Source organism: Zerene cesonia, chromosome 25, assembly GCF_012273895.1.
Source record: "Zerene cesonia ecotype Mississippi chromosome 25, Zerene_cesonia_1.1, whole genome shotgun sequence".
In the NCBI taxonomy this organism is placed as follows: Eukaryota; Metazoa; Arthropoda; class Insecta; order Lepidoptera; family Pieridae; genus Zerene; species Zerene cesonia.
The window spans coordinates 6078677-6098541 of NC_052126.1; the positions used below are offsets into that span (position 1 = coordinate 6078677).

A 19865-nucleotide genomic window follows, 5' to 3' on the forward strand; every position below is an offset into this window, starting at 1 on the left:
AGATTCGAAATTCAAATGTAATATTTTTTTATAATTAAGTGTAACAGTATTTATGGCCAGACTAAGTATATAATCTATGAATCTATACCAGTATATAAGTGTATAATCTATGGACTTAACAATTTTCAATTTAGCTTTATGTGACAAAGTGATCAATCTATGTGCGGAAAATACATCATTAACTCACATCGATACCTTAAGGAAAACAATAACAAACGATAGCAGTGCACAAACAGACGTATAAAAAACAACACGTGGAAAATAATACAAATATCTTATTTAGTCTGGTGGAATACAGCGTTAAAGAGATTTTAAAGTGTGAAAAACAAATGTTGAAGAAACAATTGTAAGTAACTGCCAAAAATTGTATACAGTTTAAAAAAAAACATAACTTCAGACCGCTGTATTGACCAAAGAGATTATATATAAAGAAAATAATAAACTACACATAATAAAATCGATTCAAAAATAGAACATTCTCAAAAAAATTTTATGTTCTATCTCTGGCTGTGTATAACCCGACCATTAAAAAGAGACAGTTAACTTCATACAACTAATATGTGGTGGCGATTTGCTTTATTTTGTGTGATAACCACACTCATAACTTTCGTGGTTATAAAATGTGTGCATATGTTGTTCAGACATTACCATAGTGATGAAGAAATGCAATTCAGGAGGTTCGGTGAAAATGTTTTAATGGAACGCCTTATCGATGAGCGAACTATGAATAAGAGTATTAATATACAAGAATTTTTAATATCACAAATGCGAGAATCCTTGGAGGGAAGAAATACAACTTTTACTTGATTATTTGTCTATGTTCTTTGGAAAATAATGAAATATGTTATTTGATTAATGTTACGTCATAAAATAATTGAAATTGTTATTTCGATCAATTGTTCTGATGCTGTTTGTTATATTTTTGTTACAACCTATTAAAAATAGTTTATTTAGTTGTGTGTTTTATGTTGCTTTATAAGTATTAATAGATCGTGTCACAATGTTCGCTACGATACTACTGCGAAACGACTAGAAATTGCCGGGTCAGCTGGTATAAAAAGTCGTGTTTATTTATGATATTAATGTATTTACACAATGTCATGTTAATAATGAATGGAATACATTATAAATAATTTATTTTTGGTATCTTGATGCTTATTGTCTGATATAACTAAGAATATAAGATGATAATATTTTGATATCTAGATTTAGATAGATTAAAGACATTAGTTGAACTAGTAATCTGTGTGTGATAGTAATGACAGACGGAAGTTGAAATAAACGATTTACTTATATAAATAAATAATGATAAATCTAAATGTATTGCTAAGTGTAAAACTCGAAAACGGCTCGACCAATTAGGCCTAAATTTTCGTAATGAAATTTCATTATTTAGTAATTACTAATGGAAAATAAATCGTACCACATTTGAAGCTGGGGCTGAACGCTAGTTTGATTGTTGTTTGAATTGACAGCTGTAACGTAACATTAAGGTGCTAATTTATCTTATTTGAATTACATAGTACCCATTTATCTGTCTTTTCCTGAAGAGAAAGTCACTCAAAATAACGCAACAAAAATAAAACATGTCTTTTGAAAATTTAAAGTTTATTGGCCGATGTCACATGTCGTCAAACATTTGAATCTCGGACATGCCGGTTTCCTCACGATGTTTTCCTTCACCGTTTCGTCAAAGGCATTCAATTTATTCCTTCCACGCTTGTCCGGTCTCGAACATCCGATTTCGCTTTTAGGCCTGACATTAACCACCACTGCTCTGTCCACAAGCGATTGGTAAAAAAATATCATATAACAAAACCAGCACAGCCGAAAGAATCGTTCCTTTCAGGAACGTCCATTATAAACAGAAGTCTTTCTTTCAAGTATCTTTGTATTGCCATCATGCTCCTATCCTATTCTGAACGATCTGTTAAAATCAATCAATTAACTAATAGCTAATCAAAGCGATCCAGCAATTATTTACAATGCAATTAATCTGGCCAATTTTGTCTGGACATTATCGGAATTGGATAATGAAATCGGAAATATATCCAATCTATTATAGCATATCTAATCCCTGAGGGTACGTAAGGATCTATGAAAAAGCGAGTGACGAAACTTATTATTAAGACGTTTTACGATTCTAAGAATAATATAGGTAGGTACAGAAACAGTAGGTAAATGGAATTTTTATTAATATTGTTTAAAATATCGTATAGAGAATTTAATTTATTGTATAGAGAATTTAATTTATTGTATAGAGAATTTAATTTATTGTATAGAGAATTTAAAGGGCTTATATTTCAGATCTGTTTCTTTGATTATTATTGGGAAGCGCTTCTAAAGTCTTATATGGCGCGCTTCCCTACAAGGTACCTGTTTACTAAGAGCTTGAAGCTTTTATTAGTTTTCACTGGATAAGCTATGTTCCGTATCTATAGTAGCTTGAAGAGAGTTTAGATATTAAAGACTTTTTAACGGATTTAAACGCGATTAATTCATTATATTAGTAACCCGACGTTTCAAACTCAGCGGGCGTGGTCACAGGGTTAATGGTCTCTTAGAAAAACATAAAGAATAAAACGTGCTTAAAATCCGTTAAAAAGTCTTTAATTTCTAAACGTATAATACTCGCGTAAAATCAAATCAAAGAGAGTTCATAAACACGTGTATAAGATGATTCCAGTTCCAGTTTGCGTATAAATAATTAATAATATAGTTATAATCACGTCCGCTATCGCTTACCTTCTGTCCCGTTCAAGATGAGTATCTCTTGGGTACCCGAGAAAATGACTGTTCTGTCTATACCATTATTTGATTAATACAACCGAATATTTTATTACAAATACATTTTACAATTAGCCCAATTTATAGAGCTCATAAATCTTGAGTTACAAATAAATGAAGTCTATTGCTATTTAATTGGATTGCCTCTTGAATATACTTACTACAGCGTAGACTTGTCTTCTCCAGCTTAAGATCACGGTTTCAAGAAGTTAAAAGTTGAGTAAGGATAGAGGGAATACAGATAAAGAGGAAATGTCAAATGGTCAAGGTCAAGGAAGATTATATGCAGAGTCATTTTTTATGAATACAATCCGTATTCATAAAAATGACTTCAATCGAAACCGTGAATAAAACTTACATATATATGAAGTATGTAGGTGTATTATGGTAAACAAGCTTTAACTGACTGTGTCAGGAATATAATTATGCTTCTCGAGAGTATGTTTATTATGTAGGTAGTACTTTATTTATGTAGGTAACAATTTATTTTCCTTTTAACCAACGTCCAAAAAACAAAGGAGGTTCTACAATCGATTGTAATTTTTGAGCTTCAATGCTCGATGTTTTCATGGGTCAACTGATTGGTGTGATTACCATTTTAGGAGAAAATTTTACATTTTAGAATAAATTGGTAGCTATTAATTAGTAGAAAACAATCCTATATTAAATCCTCTTCCTATTCTCTTTTCTATCTTGCAAACTAACCTATTACTTACCAAGCTAATAAGTGTGGTCTATCATTTGAAAAAAGTCACATAACAGTGTCCAGGGAATCATTTCTCCAAGCCAGCTTATAAGTCGCTTACACATTTCTTACCGATTATCTGTGGAAAGCTAATGTACCGACAAACCGGTCCACTTTGTCGCGCCATTAATTTTTTTGCTGGTAACCCGTTGTAGCGCAGGGCAGGATCGCAGGACTCTAGGATATTTTTTTTCTTTTTTTATGTCATAGCGGGAAACTGAGCTGGTGGTTCGCCTGATGGTAAGCAGCATTGCGCTGCCCACTTCTACGGAGTAAGGGATAAGGAGAGATTTCATGACCGGACTGGGAAGGGTGGAAAAGGAAACGGGCCATACATATATTTCAAAAAATTAGATCGAGTTTGTTAACTTTAAATGTCGAATGTATTTTTAATCTTAATATATGACGTTAGAAATGTTTGGACCCCCCCTGCCCCTTGTTAGATGACATAATATGTCCCTTTAACATGTGACGTACTATACGGATAACCCCCAATACCATGGATCACATAATATACTAGCTTAGCGGGATGGATCCTCGTGGAATTGTTATATGGCTTTATTTACAACTTTACGAATTCAGGACTCCTTTCTTTAAAGTATTTTGAAACAGCAAATCTACACCCATTACTTATAATTATGAGTGGTACACGTAAATAGTATAAATATTAATAAAATTACTTATAAAATTATGTAATGTACGTTGTACGTATGTATGTAATGTATGTTTACATGAAGGAGTTGAGCACGCTTCGACACGAATTGGGCCAGCTCGCATCGGGGACATACCACACCCACAGAAAACCGGCGTGAAATAATAGCATACTATTGTGTTTTGTTCGGTGAGTGGGGTCTCGTCAATCCTTAATCCCTTTCCAATTTACAGTCGACAATCCATTTGTAGAAGCGTAAGGTCTGTCATCTCTCCAAATGTTCACGGGCGGTGGTAGCGCTTACCATCAGGCGACCCACCAGCTCAGCCGACGATGACGTTAAAAAAAATTGTTATTTCCGTTAAAATCCTCCCCTGGCTCAGCAAGCGACTGACTATCTTTTCTCGCACGCACGCGTTACAATTTTCACGGTAGCTTTTTATAAGACCGTTGCTTTCGGTAAATATTGAGCCGACCTAAATAATATCCATTTAAAATACGCAAAAGTAAATACGAGATGCGATTTGTGAATATTGCTGGCAGCGTTTCTTTCGTGTAAAAAAATTGGACAGTTTTTCGACCGGACGAGTTTATAACATAATTTATATATAGCTACAAAGAGATTTAGCTGCAACGAGTGAACCTTTGTAACTAATACATATATATTTGATAGAAAGTTTATTGGGATTCTTTACCTTGTTCTGTAAATAAGACAGAAATGCCGAAGTTAAATTGAGATTCTTTAGAAAATAAATTAAGAAACGCTATCTGTTAACTATTTTCAAGCTTTTATATATATATATATTCTCTTTGCATTATTTCCTTTTTAAATTTGGTTAAATAGATAAAAATATGTGTAGATAGGATTTGTAATAAGCATGTTATTGAAACAAGAATGAATTAGAGATACTGGCCAATGATTACAAGCAACCTATCGCTAACTTATTACTCCCTCAACATTTAAAATTAATTTAATCAAAATAAATATAATTTCAAAATATAAACCACATGAATTAAATCCGTCCGTTTTTAGTGAGTTAAATCGGTTTTGTACAAACATACAGGTGAAGCTAATAAAAGCGTGTTAAGGATTCACTTAAAAAATAATGTTTAGATACGTATATATATGTCATACGATACTTATGTATGGTAATAATTGTATATAATTTATTGTTTGCCAAGTAGTATTGATGAGATTGAAAAAGCAATCAATATGTTTATCACACTTATAACATATTAAAAAACTATTAAACAGTGGAATAGGAAGTCAATGCCTTTGTCTGTTCGTGACAAACGATGACAGGAAATAGACAGACGGATAGAACTTCCCCACGTAATTTCCGGTTACTGGTAGCAATGTGCGGTAAATAAGTGGATTCTTAAGTAAAATTTGTTGCAAAACTTTCTATTCCATGACCACTTCACAACAAAATTGTTACATTAGCTTACTGCTATAACCCACGAGTGAATATATAACCAAATTTATTTATGAAAAATTCATTATAAAATCGTTCTACAGGCCAATTTGAAAACCCCTGCAAAAATATAACCAATTTCCATCAAACAAATTTGCTATTCAAAATCAGCAGGCGCTCTCAAACCGCCAGCATGTCTAACAATGTCTAGCACAACCGTTTCACCACAACAGTAGGTATTACATATTAGGTTAATGAGATTACGGCTTAAGACAGTAATTGGCCTGTAATTCTCTTTGGCTAAACTGCAAACGATAGCTTAACTTGCCTTTGACGACGGTACACTATTAAATAATTAAACGTAGGATTTAACGCTCCGGGAAAATTTCATTTTGCAGCGGGTATTTGAGAGCGAAGATAAATTTAATAAACTGTGACAATAATGAAGTAAAGGAGATAATTAATATCACGTTACATAATAATTTTAATAAGGACAAATATTCCTGTGGACATTAAATAATCATTGGTCTGATATTGCGTAGTAATAAACTTAATACTGATTTTTTTCTCATAATATAAGTATTACATAAGGCATGACGTAGATTTTCGTTCTATTTAATAATAAACGTTTCAACATTAATAATAACAAAATCACCGCTCACTTATTAGCTTAAATCCTGTCAAATAATCATCAAAGAAAACTAGTCCCGAAATATAATGAATAGTACATCACACTAGAGATAAATATTCCACTCCTCTTTTTAATACATTCGGAAAGAGACAATTAGATGTAGAAGCATTATATATATTGTTTGAGTATGTATTCAATTCCTAAGAATAATCTCATTTATAAACGTTTTGCAAACAGAAAATGCAAACTAGAAAGACGTAGAAATGTAATATACAGGGAGGGAACATTCCAATGTTTCATTTGAATCCGTTTTACGTCTAGAAAGTGGATTAGACAATATTGTTTGTTCATCATTATAAAATTGTTCAGTTGCACAACTTTAAGTTTTACAAGAGAAGTTTAGCAGGACATTAATATGGAGGGAACGTGGAATTTTATGAAAATAATACAGCTTCTATGTGATGTGAAACTTTCAACTAACAGGTTTATGCGACGCTAAAAATATAAAGGAGTTTTTATGAAGTTATGTAAATATCCGAACTTCTAAGTAGACCGTTTATGTAGACTGCGAAGTGGATTAAGCGTGTTTTCTTTAAAATTACACTTTACTATACTTAATAGTGCATTTTAAAAAGCTTTTTACGTGAAAATAACCTCAATAGTATCGAGTTTTAACACAATTCTTAATCCTTTTGCCAAACAACGTTTAGATCAAAAATTCTGTATAAAAATCTTTCATCATGATAATTTTTATTAATTGTGTATTTAATATATTTCTGTTTCTTACAAAGCTAGTGTTTTATATAACTATGCTCTTGGAATAGTATATTTACCTGTGTAAAGTGCTCACTTCTCAAGCAATCTCAAAAGCTTTGTTCTCACGTAACAGTTGGGCCAATTACATTTCACATTTCGCATGTTTATTAATACATTTGCACACGCATTTTAACTTCTTCATTTGCATGTTTGTTTATTAGTGTTATCATACATAATAAATATGTACATTAAATTTAAACATTATTTTATTTGTTTGACGTAATTAGAGAACATAGGTCCATGAATTCTTTATTAATCAGTTAGTAAATGAATTGTAAATTAATGTTAGTAAATTATTGTATGATATTTCAATTTATTATCAACTAGCTATCCGCCCGCGGCTATGCCCGCGTAGTCGCAGGAAACTTGGACCCGGGGTTTTTCTCGCATGTTCCCGTTCCCGTGGGATTTCCGGGATAAAAACTATCCTATGTCCGTCTCCTGGGTCCAAGCTACCTCTGCACAAATTTTCAGCCAAATTGGTTTATCCGTTCTTCAGTTATAAATAGTGTAACTAACACCACTTTCTTTTATATATATAGATGAATATTATGAATAATCGTCAAAGAATGACGCTTAAATAAATTGAAATTATTTTTATAAACAAAACTTCAAAAATGTTATTCATTTGATTGTTTAAACATTTCTTATTCCTAAAGCACAAAATGCTATAAAACTATTAATTAATTTGATTTTTTTTATTACCTTACCTTTCACCAATCGAGACACTTATATTAATATCGGATTTAAAAAATCTTAGGCCTTATATTGTAAATCTATGATGAATTATGACACGACATCTATACTAATAACATAGCTCTTATTTATAATAGTTCCTGAGATTATTACATTGATTGCGCTCACTAATATAACACAGATTACTATATAGTTAAGAATATTTTATTTAAACGCTTATAACGAGGACACGAATTCGACAAACTTAGCGACAATACAATTATATCATGAGTTTATCTATATAGTTTATAGTCTATCTTATTATCGTGATTAGGATTGCCAGGATTAAATAAATTCCTTATTATCTGTATGTAATCCAGATAATTTAGTTAATACTACCAATAAAGCTTTAGAGCTCTTTGACATGACATTTTTACAAACATAAATGACAGTCGAATGTGCAAATTCACTTTATGGTCTCACACTCCTACACGATTTAAATCACTTCTATTGCAATTGCAATAGACAAAAAGTTTATTTAATTCAAATTCCTCACATTTATAAGGGAGGAAATCCACTTCACATATCGGAACGGAATGCAATATCAGAGGGTATTCCACATATTTCTTATAAGCCGCCGTGTGGATTACGTACATATGTTTTATTGTTAGTTATTTTAGTAGGTTCTTTATGTGATAAATAGTAACAAAAAATTAACTAGTTGAATGTTATAATTAATTGTAATAATTTTTTTTATTTATGTATGAGGCGGAAATAATTAGTTTAACGTCTGTTGTTTACCTTAAACATAGATGTATTATATTTACATTACTTTTAGTAAGAGAAAATGCACTGAAATTTCGTATATTTATTAGTTAATTTATAAAAGCTAAAAAATGTATACAAAATAGTCTCTAATACATATTACATTCTGTTTAACTCAATGACGTGGCCAACTATGATTTGAATGTCTCGTAAGAATTAAGTATTTGAATAAACAAACAATTAACCTTCATACGCTTTTTATATTTTTAGTGGGGATATTTCGTATACATACACACTGCCCCCGAGAGAGACGCCGTGGGCTATGTCGGATTCCTACCGACTAAAACACCACTGCGTTCCGTCGAGCCGCTTAAGTGAAGGGGCCACGGGTGCTTATTGGAATTCGTCTGCGACTTTCATACCTAGATGTTAGTTTACTTTTTTTAATTTAACCGTTATTAACACTTTTTATTTGCATTGAAGATCTATTTGAGGGGTTATCACGAACTAGCCAAGTACAAATTGGTAGAATCACTTTATATATTCGGTTATATTTATCGTCACTGACATCCCACTAATATTATAAACGCGAACATTTGTAGGTAAGGAGAACGCGAAAATTTATCGTATCTGAATGGATTTTGGTAAAATGATAGATCATAGTTTGGATTAGGTCATAGGGTATTTTTTACCCGGGTACCAAGCAAGCAGCGCCTCGAGTTTCAGCTAGTATAATATGTACTATAATCAAAACCTTTGTTTCTTATAATAGACTAGCTGTGCCCCGCGGTTTCACCCGAGTAAGTCCGTATCCCGTAGGAATATCGGGATAAAAAGTTGCCTATATGTTATCCCAATTGTCCAGATGTCTACGTACCAAATTTCGGTAGTAGCGTGAAAGAACAACAAACAAACACACACACATCCTTACTAAATTTCGCATTTATAATATTAGTAGGATACCTCATTATTTTAAACAAAATGTAAACGGCTTCCAAATGGCCACAACTAGTGCAGATTTAAATAGAACCAAACGGGCGGCACTAACTTTCCATCGAAAGTTCTGAGGTTCCTCCTCCTCCTTTTTTGAAGTCGGTTGAAAATTAATTGAATTGAATTCGTGACTTTTACTCAGCGTTGTATTTATTCGTTTTATTCCTTCCTGCACTCAGCAATAAACGTATTTAATGCCCGTAACTTCAGGGTACTTTAAACAAATCATGTATAGCTTTAGACGCTGGTTTTACGTGATGACGTCATCGATATATTGTTCGACATTTCTATATATTATTTGTTCCAGATCTTTTAAGGTGGACGTTCTCAGATCAAGTGTATTTCCAAGCGACTTTAAAAAAAGAGGATTTTATAAATTCGATTTTATTTTTTTGTGTTTTTTAACTCACAACTTTCGACTGAGTGAAACGATTTGATCACAGATAACATAAATACTATACGATTTAATGATTCTGTTTAAATTAGATCTTGTGTGATTCTTGTGTGTTCTGTTTAAATTAGATCTAGCTGAACTGATCATTTGTATGCTGTTTAGTATTAAATAAGAAATAGAAAATAATTAGTCTTTGTAAGTTATATCACTTTTAGAGTCAAATAAATTTGTTAATATACTATGAGATCACATTATATAAGGTTTCTTTCAACCAGAAATACATAGTTTTTTAAATTGTCAAATAACGTAGACAAAGACCCCTTCTCCAACTAGTTAGTAAATATACCGGCGGATATATATGTCTATTACATCTAAAATTTCAAATAATATCGGGCGCTCTCCGTATTTCCTATGTAAAACAAGCCCATTTCGTAAATAATTGAATTTGCGATAGAAGCCCGCAAAATCAGTTACAATGTGAGGCATGACATCATTATGTTTCGCATAACCCGAACGATATACAATTAAACACAAATTAATGCTTACATTATATTTAATAATATTAAAACTGATTAACAACTAAATAACAATATTTACAACACACAACACTCGCACTCATAAAACAATCAACAACAACATGGAAACTAGACAACAACCAATCAACGAATTTTGTGGGATCCCTTTTTAGTGTGTATAATAGTTTCATATACTGGGACTTTGAAAGGTACGGGTTTTTCCACTGGTACTATGATATGTTTTATAACTTCAAAGGGGACCTCTTTAATCTTTGGCACGTGAACTGTCTTCTCTACTGGATACGGTACAGATTTCTCCACGGGTATAGATACCTCTTTTATAATGGGTATAACTACCGCCTTAGGTACAGGGACTTGAATCGGTACAGGGTGCGGTATTGGTATCAAAACTGGCTGGTTTATCTTGAACTCTACGTTCTTGGGCAGCGGTACGATGACTTCCTTGTAATGTTTTATCTGTTCTGGATTCTCTTCTTCAACGTGTTGGTGGACTGGATACGAATGAGGTTGTAAATCATGGCCGTTAAATGAGTGGAAGTCGCCATGGTCGGAACTGTCGTCGTCATAATTGGAATATTCGCTTGGCTGCAACTGTAACAGATAAAAAAGTGTTATAATATGATACAGATTATATAATAGACAATTCAATGTTTTCTATCGCTTTATTTTGCGTCGCCATATACTATAGACTATACTAATGAGTTTTATCTATACATATAATAAAACAGTATCGACAAGGTTTTGTGGTCCACACTCTACAGGAGAAAAGCAGCAGGCGGAAAGCTAGTTATATAATAATTTATAGAATATAACGGATGAAGGGTGCAGGTGGTAACGGATGAAGGTGCACGTGGTTGTATTGAAGAAGAGTGTCGCCAGCATCGCTGACGTCCCGACTTCGTTGAGCATTGCTTCGCCGATACTGAGTGATGTAGTAGAAAGTAAAACACTTGTGAATAATTATTTCGATTTATTTCGTTCTTCAAGAGCTCCGCTCGCTACGACAGCTTGAGTCGAAGTGTTTTTGAACCGGCGCGCGCTCGGCTTTTTATAACAAAACTGGACGTATTATTTGTTTGAATAAAAACATCAATTCTCGCAACTTACTAAAATTTATAAACAAAACGCTTTAAGAAATTTAAGATGATTACAAAAAGTAAATCAGTTAGTTTTTTTTTTTTAAAGTTACCCACAAATATTAAAGAATAATAATCTGTGTTTTTAATTTGAGAACAAAAAAACATTATTTTGAACCTAATTGATTGCAATGTATCAGATTTGTTTTAGAAGATGCGTGACTATGTTGTTTGAAGTGCGGTTGCACGCCGACATATCAGATTTGTTTTAGAAGATGCGTGACTATGTTGTTTGAAGTGCGGTTGCACGCCGACAAATATATTATAATAACACGGCCTATTTAAAAGTTTAAAGTAAAAAGTTGTTTATGACCAAGGAATTTAGCTATTTCCGTTTCTCAAATGAATACATTATTCAAATAAAGCTGTTTTGCAAGCGCAAAATAATGCTTTTTCATTTTTGAATTAAAATAAATAAAATTTACTATTGACGATGTTCAAAATTTTTAATTTTTTTTTTAAATAAAACAACCAAATTGAACTGCGAAAGTGAAATTAATTTATTCCCACGGCAACGATTTCGCGCCTTTTCTATCGGCGAAAAAACAAAATGTCCGCCGGCACAGGTCGTTGTTGTTTTTTTTTTCTTTTTTCCCGCTCAATAACGGTTGTTCAAGCGATTATGCAAGTGTTATGCGAGAAAAATGGAGTTGTATAATATAAAAAAGGGAACGGAATGAATAGAAGGTAAAATGGCGCTTTATACTCGATGTAATTTTATATCGTTCAGAAACTAATCATATTATTGTGTGAATGGTAATTCATATCTTAATATCATTTGTAATATTATCCAATGCGATCATATTATAAATATAATTAGCTTTTGTTAACTACAATTATTTTTACTGTTTTCATAAAGAAGGAGTATCTTAATTAACATAAATTTTATTCTGTATAATTTTCTTTAATAATAGTGAACTTATTATTAAACGAGCTGACCGGTTCACCCGAGGTAGGTACATATATAGCCTGTGTCACTCAGAAGATGCAGCTTTGTAACGATGAAAAAATTTGATGAAATCGGTCTAAAAGTTTTTTGTGGAAACATTACAAATATACATACAATCAAAAATTATTTCAAGTCATAACATTAATTTAGATGTTGCTTTTTTATTTCCGAACGAGCAAAAGCTAGTCTTATAAATAAAACTAGCTTTTGCCCGCGTTAAATTCGTAGTTTAATAGATGTTATTATACATATAAACCTTCCGCTTGAATCACTCTATCTATTAAAAAAAAGCTTTTCAAAATCCGTTGCGTAGTTTTAAAGATTTAAGCATATACAGGGACAAAGAAACTGATTTTGTTTTATACTATGTAGTGATGTTGCTCATAAATCGAATTTAGTCTCGAAATATATTTAAGGATAGAAAAATTTCTAAAATCGAACCTGTTGATCGTGTTGTTGTTGCATCTGTTGTTGTAAATACGCCTGCAAGTTCATATTGTTGTATGGTGTCCATTGCTGGCTGCCGGCGTAACATGTCGCCAGGACGGCACACAAAACCTGCAATGGAATGATTCTCTATATTTTCCCATTAGTTGGTAACTCATTAATGATGATAGCACTGAATTATACTATAAAGACCACATGAAGTCAAATTGTAATTTTCTATCTTAGATTTGTAAGTTCTATGTGATAATGATTACTCGATATTCTGTCATAATAACAGATTAAATAAGTTTTTATGAGCAATATACAGTCTACAAAAAGCTGTGGGAGTCGAGCACGCTTAGGCACGAATTGTACCAGCTCGCACTGGAGAAGTACCACCACCTCTATAGAATCTTCTATTGAGGTGTGGTAAGAAGAAGATTACTATAGACTATCTAGTCCATAGTAATCTTCTCTGTTTCGTTTGATGAATGGGGAGCCGGAGCCCTGTATCCCCATCTCAGTCCATTCCTTTATCCCCGTCCTCAACCCCTACCTTATCCTTCACACCATAAAAGCGGGGAAGGCATTTACGGCCCTACCTACAAATGTTCACGGGCGGTGATCGCTTACGATCAGCGAACCACCGGCTCAGTTGCCTACTGTGACATAAAAAAGAAAAACAAGTTAAAGGTGACTTGAGTTATTTATATTTTTACAAACGTCATGTATTTCTACATTTATTATCCACATTCGATATACGAAATAAATATACGTAGTGTTTCCTCATTGTTTCGCTTCTGCAGACGTTCCGAATCACCGGAGTAATACCACTCTAGACCAGTGTTAGAACTTCGATCACTGTCGCCAGATGGCGTCGCTCTCTTCTATGCGAAGCTAGAGCACGCTAGTAAAGTTCTCAACAATATATGTATAAGCTATCTTGTACAAAGGGTTGGTATCCAGTAACCAGTACATCCAGTACATCCAGTAGTCAACAAAATACAGTGTTAGATATACAGTGTTGTAAAATAGTGTAGTAAAAGTGTACAGTGCAAATCGGGAAGAATAAATCGTTGGAAAGTAAACAGTGTTTCGCTCAGATCCTCCAGTGTTATACAACCAGCGTGGTTACTGGTTCCCATCGAAGCGGCTGACCCCTCAATTGCATCAACTTTAATTGCTCCATATATTCAAAATAAATATAGCATTATTTTAAAAAAAACACTTATTTACCAACAAACAAGAACATAACAAACAATAAACACACATTCTCGATTGAATGGATTCTATTTGCATCCATTGCACATATAAGAGTACTCCCGAAGGATAAATAATATGTACACTTCAAGGATAAAAGAACCTGTTTATCCCAGTTTTATTGTACTTTAATATGGACATAATAAAATGGGGTTAGACGTGAGTTATGGCGTTATGTTTATTGGCTCGTGACGTCACTGTTTTATGACGTCATCTTTGTAAACTACGTATGTACTGTGTAGTATGGATGTTGGTTGGATGGACAACTATCATATACTAGCTGTTGACAGCAGCTTCGCTGCGTGGTCAAAATACATTAACCTACCCCCTGCGGGTAGAATTCGTCAAAATCATTTTTTGACGGATGCCTAAATCATCGTGGCGTCTGCAAGCAAGATTTCAGCCAGATCGGTCTAGTAGATTGGGCTGTGCATTGATAGATCATTGATAGCCACCATTGCGTTTTAAATATTAAAATTTTATTATAATAGGTGATTTATTAGCTTTGTCCTTTGGCACGAATAATTTGCGATAATAAAACCTCCGGCCAAGTGCGTCAGCGATAATGAGGTCCAGACAACTTATTATTGTGTGGTTCAGCCTGGTGACAGATGAACGGACGGACAGACAGACAGACAGCCCGTAGCCTGTGTAGAGTGGAATAGTCCAAGTACGTACGTATGTACTGTCTTATATTTTTATAAGAAATTGCTTCAAAGTCAGGTTTTGTGTGAAATTTATATGTATGTTGCATTCACGTGAACAATATTTATAAATACAAACACATTACAACATATTTCCTCAAACCAGGGATTTAGTCTCAGGCCAATAATATAGCTAAAACCGATACGTTGCTTGCGAGATATTTCAACCGTTTAGTAGTCGGCAGACCACACAAGCAATGAATCACAATGCTGTTTATGATACGGGGCTGACAGGGCGTTTGGAACGCCGCGTTTTAGACGCACGTTTTATGAAATTATATTGATAACTTTTCTTATAAAGAGATTGTAGAAATCTTGTTATCTATCTAATATTAGCCAAAAGTACATGGATCGACTATTTTATACAATTACCACTTGTTACCCGCGACGTCACTCGCGCGGTACCCGGGTAGAAATGGCCTATATGATATCCAGATTATAATCTAATTCCATACAGACACGAAATGCTGTTTTCGCGTGATAGAGTATCAAATATCCATCCATCAATACCTACAAACTTAAGCGTTTATAAAGATAATAATTATATAAATATAAGTTGAATTCTGGTTTCGATTAATGTGTTAAATAGTTTTATTTTACTGGTAATTATTCAAAATTAAACACCTCCTCCTCCGAAATAATAACTAATTACAACGAAAATACATTGATATTATATTTATTATGTACACAAGGCGTACTGTATTTTTACTCGTTTTACATTCACGAACCCGCCGAAACTAAAATCTATCAGCGCCCGTCCATCCAAAACTCTTCCTCACAAACGCAGCATGCCCGTACACAATGTACAAGCGTATGTATACACTTACTAAGCTTTTTACAGTTGGATAAGAGCGGATGCACTTGATGCATCGTCTGCTATAAAACGTGTCTGTGTGCGTGTGCTTAAAGCTTCTTGTAACTGAATGCGAAACTATGCATTGAACAAAATGTTTGATTTACACTAGTTATATTCCCGGGTTTTGTTTGTAGTGTATGTTAGGTAACTTGTTTCGAAAAGCGCAGACTATACTACTAATGGGGTATTACTAACATTGTAAATGCGAAAGTGTTTGTTAATCTTATGTATATCTTATGATGGAGTCGAGCGATTTTATGATATGATTTTTGTGACTGGTATAGGCTATATATATAGGTATAGGCTTATCGCAGTGAAACATATCATTCCTATATTAATTTTCTTTGAAACTATGCTATCGGTGCTTTAGAAACGTCTCAATGTTATATATAAATCAATAATGATGTTATGTTAATACCTTTTACGATTTATAATACATATATATAAATATAAACCAAATATTTAGACCTCTTTCTTCCGAATAGCAAACGAATAAATTCACTTACAAAACCGTTTATTATATATTCCAATTTCACTCAACATCGCGTTAATAACTCAAAAACGTTAACGTAAACATTACATATTATAAAGAAATAATAAATTGTTCATTACATCCACGAATATTCGCTATCCAGTCTGTATAAATCGGCCCTTACTATTTTTTGCGGTCGCGTTAAAAGTGCGAAATGTATTTCCCTCCTCTCCCCTTTCCTTTCTTGCGGATAATTTGTTGTTTGAGCCATATTTTATTTGGTGTGAAATAACCCACATTCTGGCTCTCATAGCTTTTAAAATGAAAGTGTGAAATTTTCAACCGACTTCTAGCATGTATATGTATATGTTGTTTGTTACCTCGTAGCTTTGTGCTGGGTGAACCGATTTTTGTGATTCTTTTTTTATTTGATAGTTGGTTTCTCCCATACGGTCTCGTTTAAATTTGGTCCATTTCTGACAATATGGATTTCTGGTTCTGACGGTTTGGTTTATATAAAAAAAAATATGTGATTTTTAAATTATATGTATCGTTTATATATATTATATAGTAAGCTTAATCAATGAGATATGGTAAATGATTAATACATAGCCAATCTGGCTCTGTGACCTTGCATCTCAATCGAAGTCGGAGGTTCGAGACAAGACGTACAAAATATGTAAAAAAATCAGTTAATATCTATATATATAAAATTCTCGTGTCACAGTTTTCGTTGCCATACTCCTCCGAAACGGCTTGACCGATTCCTCTGAAATTTGGTAAGCATATTGGGTAGGTCTGAGAATCGGCCAACATCTATTTTTTATCCCGATATTCCTACGGGATACGGACTTACGCGGGTGAAACCGCGGGGCGCAGCTAGTAGTTTATAAATAAATAAATAATAGATGTGTTAATCTTGGCAGATGTCACATGTCGTCTAACTTTAAATTCTTTAACATGCCGATATCTTAACGATGTTTTCCTTTTCCGTAGGTAAATGGAAAAATTAATGAAAGATCTCTCAAATCCACTATGCTTTTGAAAGGCCACCGGACGGACGGAACCGTAACGAGCTTGTGTTTATATGCTATTAACTCGATGCTTCAAATATTTGACAGCAAGCGTGGTCAATTAGCCCATTATAATTTAAATATTTGATGGGAACTAAACTTCAATACCCACTGATTTTAATTTTTAGACTATTGAAATGCTTTATGATTTTTTTAAGGGACAGAAAACATTGCTACGGTTTGGTAAAAAGACGTGGGTTCGAATCTTTAATATTTCTCTATCTTTACTTACTTACTGTACTTTTCTATCAAATGTGAAAGTTACAGTCTGTCTGTCACTGATTCGGATGAAATTTAGTACCAAGAGCTTAAGACCTTATAACGATAATTAGTTTTATCTCGGAAATCGTAATGAATCGGTAACTATGAACATTTTCTCGTTAATAATAACAAGACTTGTTGTCTAGTAATTAATAAAAATGCTTTTTAAAATCATACTTAATCGTAAGTTTTAATTTTTTGTCATTAAATCAATACAGTTCGGCACTAAGCTAACATGCCTCTTATTTCTAAAATCTCGTTTCGTTAAAGAAACTAATCATCGGATTGACCCAGAAATTGTTAAGAAAAAAATCGGAGTCATTAATTTCTAATACTAAGTAATTATGCTGAGTGGTACTTCCCTCCACTCTGTTATAATTAAAAAGAGGTTAAGGGTTCAGATAGACACCGTAGGTTAGTTATGAAGGCTATATAGGCATTTTAAGAGGATTTATTTTATAGGAATAAACATTTAATATTGTGGCAAGCAACATTTTTTTTACTGACGATTTTTTTCCTAAAACTGAAGCAGGTTATCAATTGCACTGTACTTCTTGTGTTTGTTACCGCATAACTTATTAATGGATGAACCAATTTTGATGATTCTTTTTATATTCAAAGCTATGACTTGGCATTTGGCCGCATTTAAATTTTGTCTAGTACTGATATTTTGCAGGCCGTTTAGTTTTTTTGTTAATTTTATATGAACAGACACTTCAATTCTATCATGTATCAAGATAGATTAGGGCTTCCATTTTTCACTTTCCAAGGAGGTTCTCAATTCGACCGTAGTTGCTTTTGATTAGTTTTGATACTTGAAAACTCCGTAGGTTCTCAACCGATTGACGTGCTTATATTTATTTTTGATAGAAAATTGTTGTCATTCGGTCCCATTTTAGAATCTGGGGTGGTCCCTCTGTCCCCGGGACCTCGGTTACCTTTTTCGTAGAACGATTTATTTGGGTTGATTATTCCCCGCCTAAACATACACCTTTTCGTTTATTTATTTTCTCGAGCTTTATTTTTAGCTATTTATTTGATTTATTTGATTGGTATATAGATTTTACTTCTAATTATAAATATTTCTATTCTTATTTTATTTGAGTATTATCCATTCAGACTTTACAAAATAGTAATAATTATAATATTTATATCCGTTTTAATGGCTTCAGGTTATTTAATTCCATAACCGTTTTCAACATTAAATAACGGTATTCGCAATTCAAAAGCAACTAAACATATTTGGATGTGATTTGCATGCAGTATACAGTCCGAATAAACCAATTGAATAATTTTTTTTGTTTGTAAATTAAGTTATCACTTAACAGATTCTAAAGCTACATCACGCAAACTTAAAATCTACTCCTACTCGCAGTTTTCGTTAACACAAAAACAAACATCCACTCGCACTAACCACAACACGATGTCACCCGTTATTCCTATCGCAAATAATGAAAAATAACTCACATATGCTCGGACAGTGTACATTTTAGATCCAGCCCGTAGTGTACTGATGTCATAATAATTTCTCGATCTAATTTATAGTAAAGTGACGGGCTAGACGGAACTATGGACTTTTTGTACGGTTTGTCCATTGTAACTTTATACTTTTACGTTCACATTACGGCATCCATAGATTGGTTTATGTTCGTCACAGATTTGCGAAGAGCTACGGGTGCTGGGGGATTGTATGAAACCAAAGGTCCAGGAAGATTGGTTGTGCTTTTTTCGTTTTAGTACAGAGTGCATACACTTACGCTAGTTAAGTTGTATCGTTTTATGTAATATATGTTTTTTTGTGCACACTGCTTCGTAGGTTAGTATTATAATTAGTTTTATAACATAGAACAGGAACTTAAATCTAATATCGAGCGGATATTGGAAAAGTTTGTATACGAAAATGACAGACAGTTGAAATTTTCAGAGATGTGACATCTCTGAAAATTTCAACTGTCTAATTATCACGTTTCATGAGATAGAGCTTGGTGATAGACGTACGGACAGACAGAGGGGCAATGAAGTCGTCGATTTAGAGGGTTTTACCTTAAAAATAAATTGTCATTTTATGTGACTAGACTTATTTGTGACTAGAATTATGATGATTTACACTTTTTATCAAACAACTAATGCTTCATATGTATGCATTTATCTGTCTAGCTGGAGTCTAGTAAGACCTCCGTAATAACTTAGTAACGTAATAACTTTAACTAAATGTGAAATGTATTATTTAGAAATTTTTTTTTAGAAATTTTGAAAGAATAGAAAAAATTTGATCACGAGGCAGGATTCGAACCTGCGTATTTTGCCTAACCGTAGCAA

At 33.1% G+C, this 19865-nt stretch overlaps 1 protein-coding gene across 1 annotated transcript; it reads right to left on the reverse strand.

Annotated features, from left to right (window-relative positions):
* Window positions 1-10428: 10428 nt before the first annotated feature.
* Window positions 10429-19053, reverse strand: LOC119836732 (MAGE-like protein 2). Its single transcript, XM_038362173.1, has 3 exons — window positions 19014-19053; window positions 12936-13052; window positions 10429-11000 (listed from the first exon to the last, which is right to left on the reverse strand). Exons 1-3 carry the CDS (start codon window positions 19032-19034, stop codon window positions 10533-10535), a joined length of 606 nt encoding a protein of 201 aa, XP_038218101.1. The 5' UTR covers window positions 19035-19053; the 3' UTR covers window positions 10429-10532.
* Window positions 19054-19865: the final 812 nt, after the last annotated feature.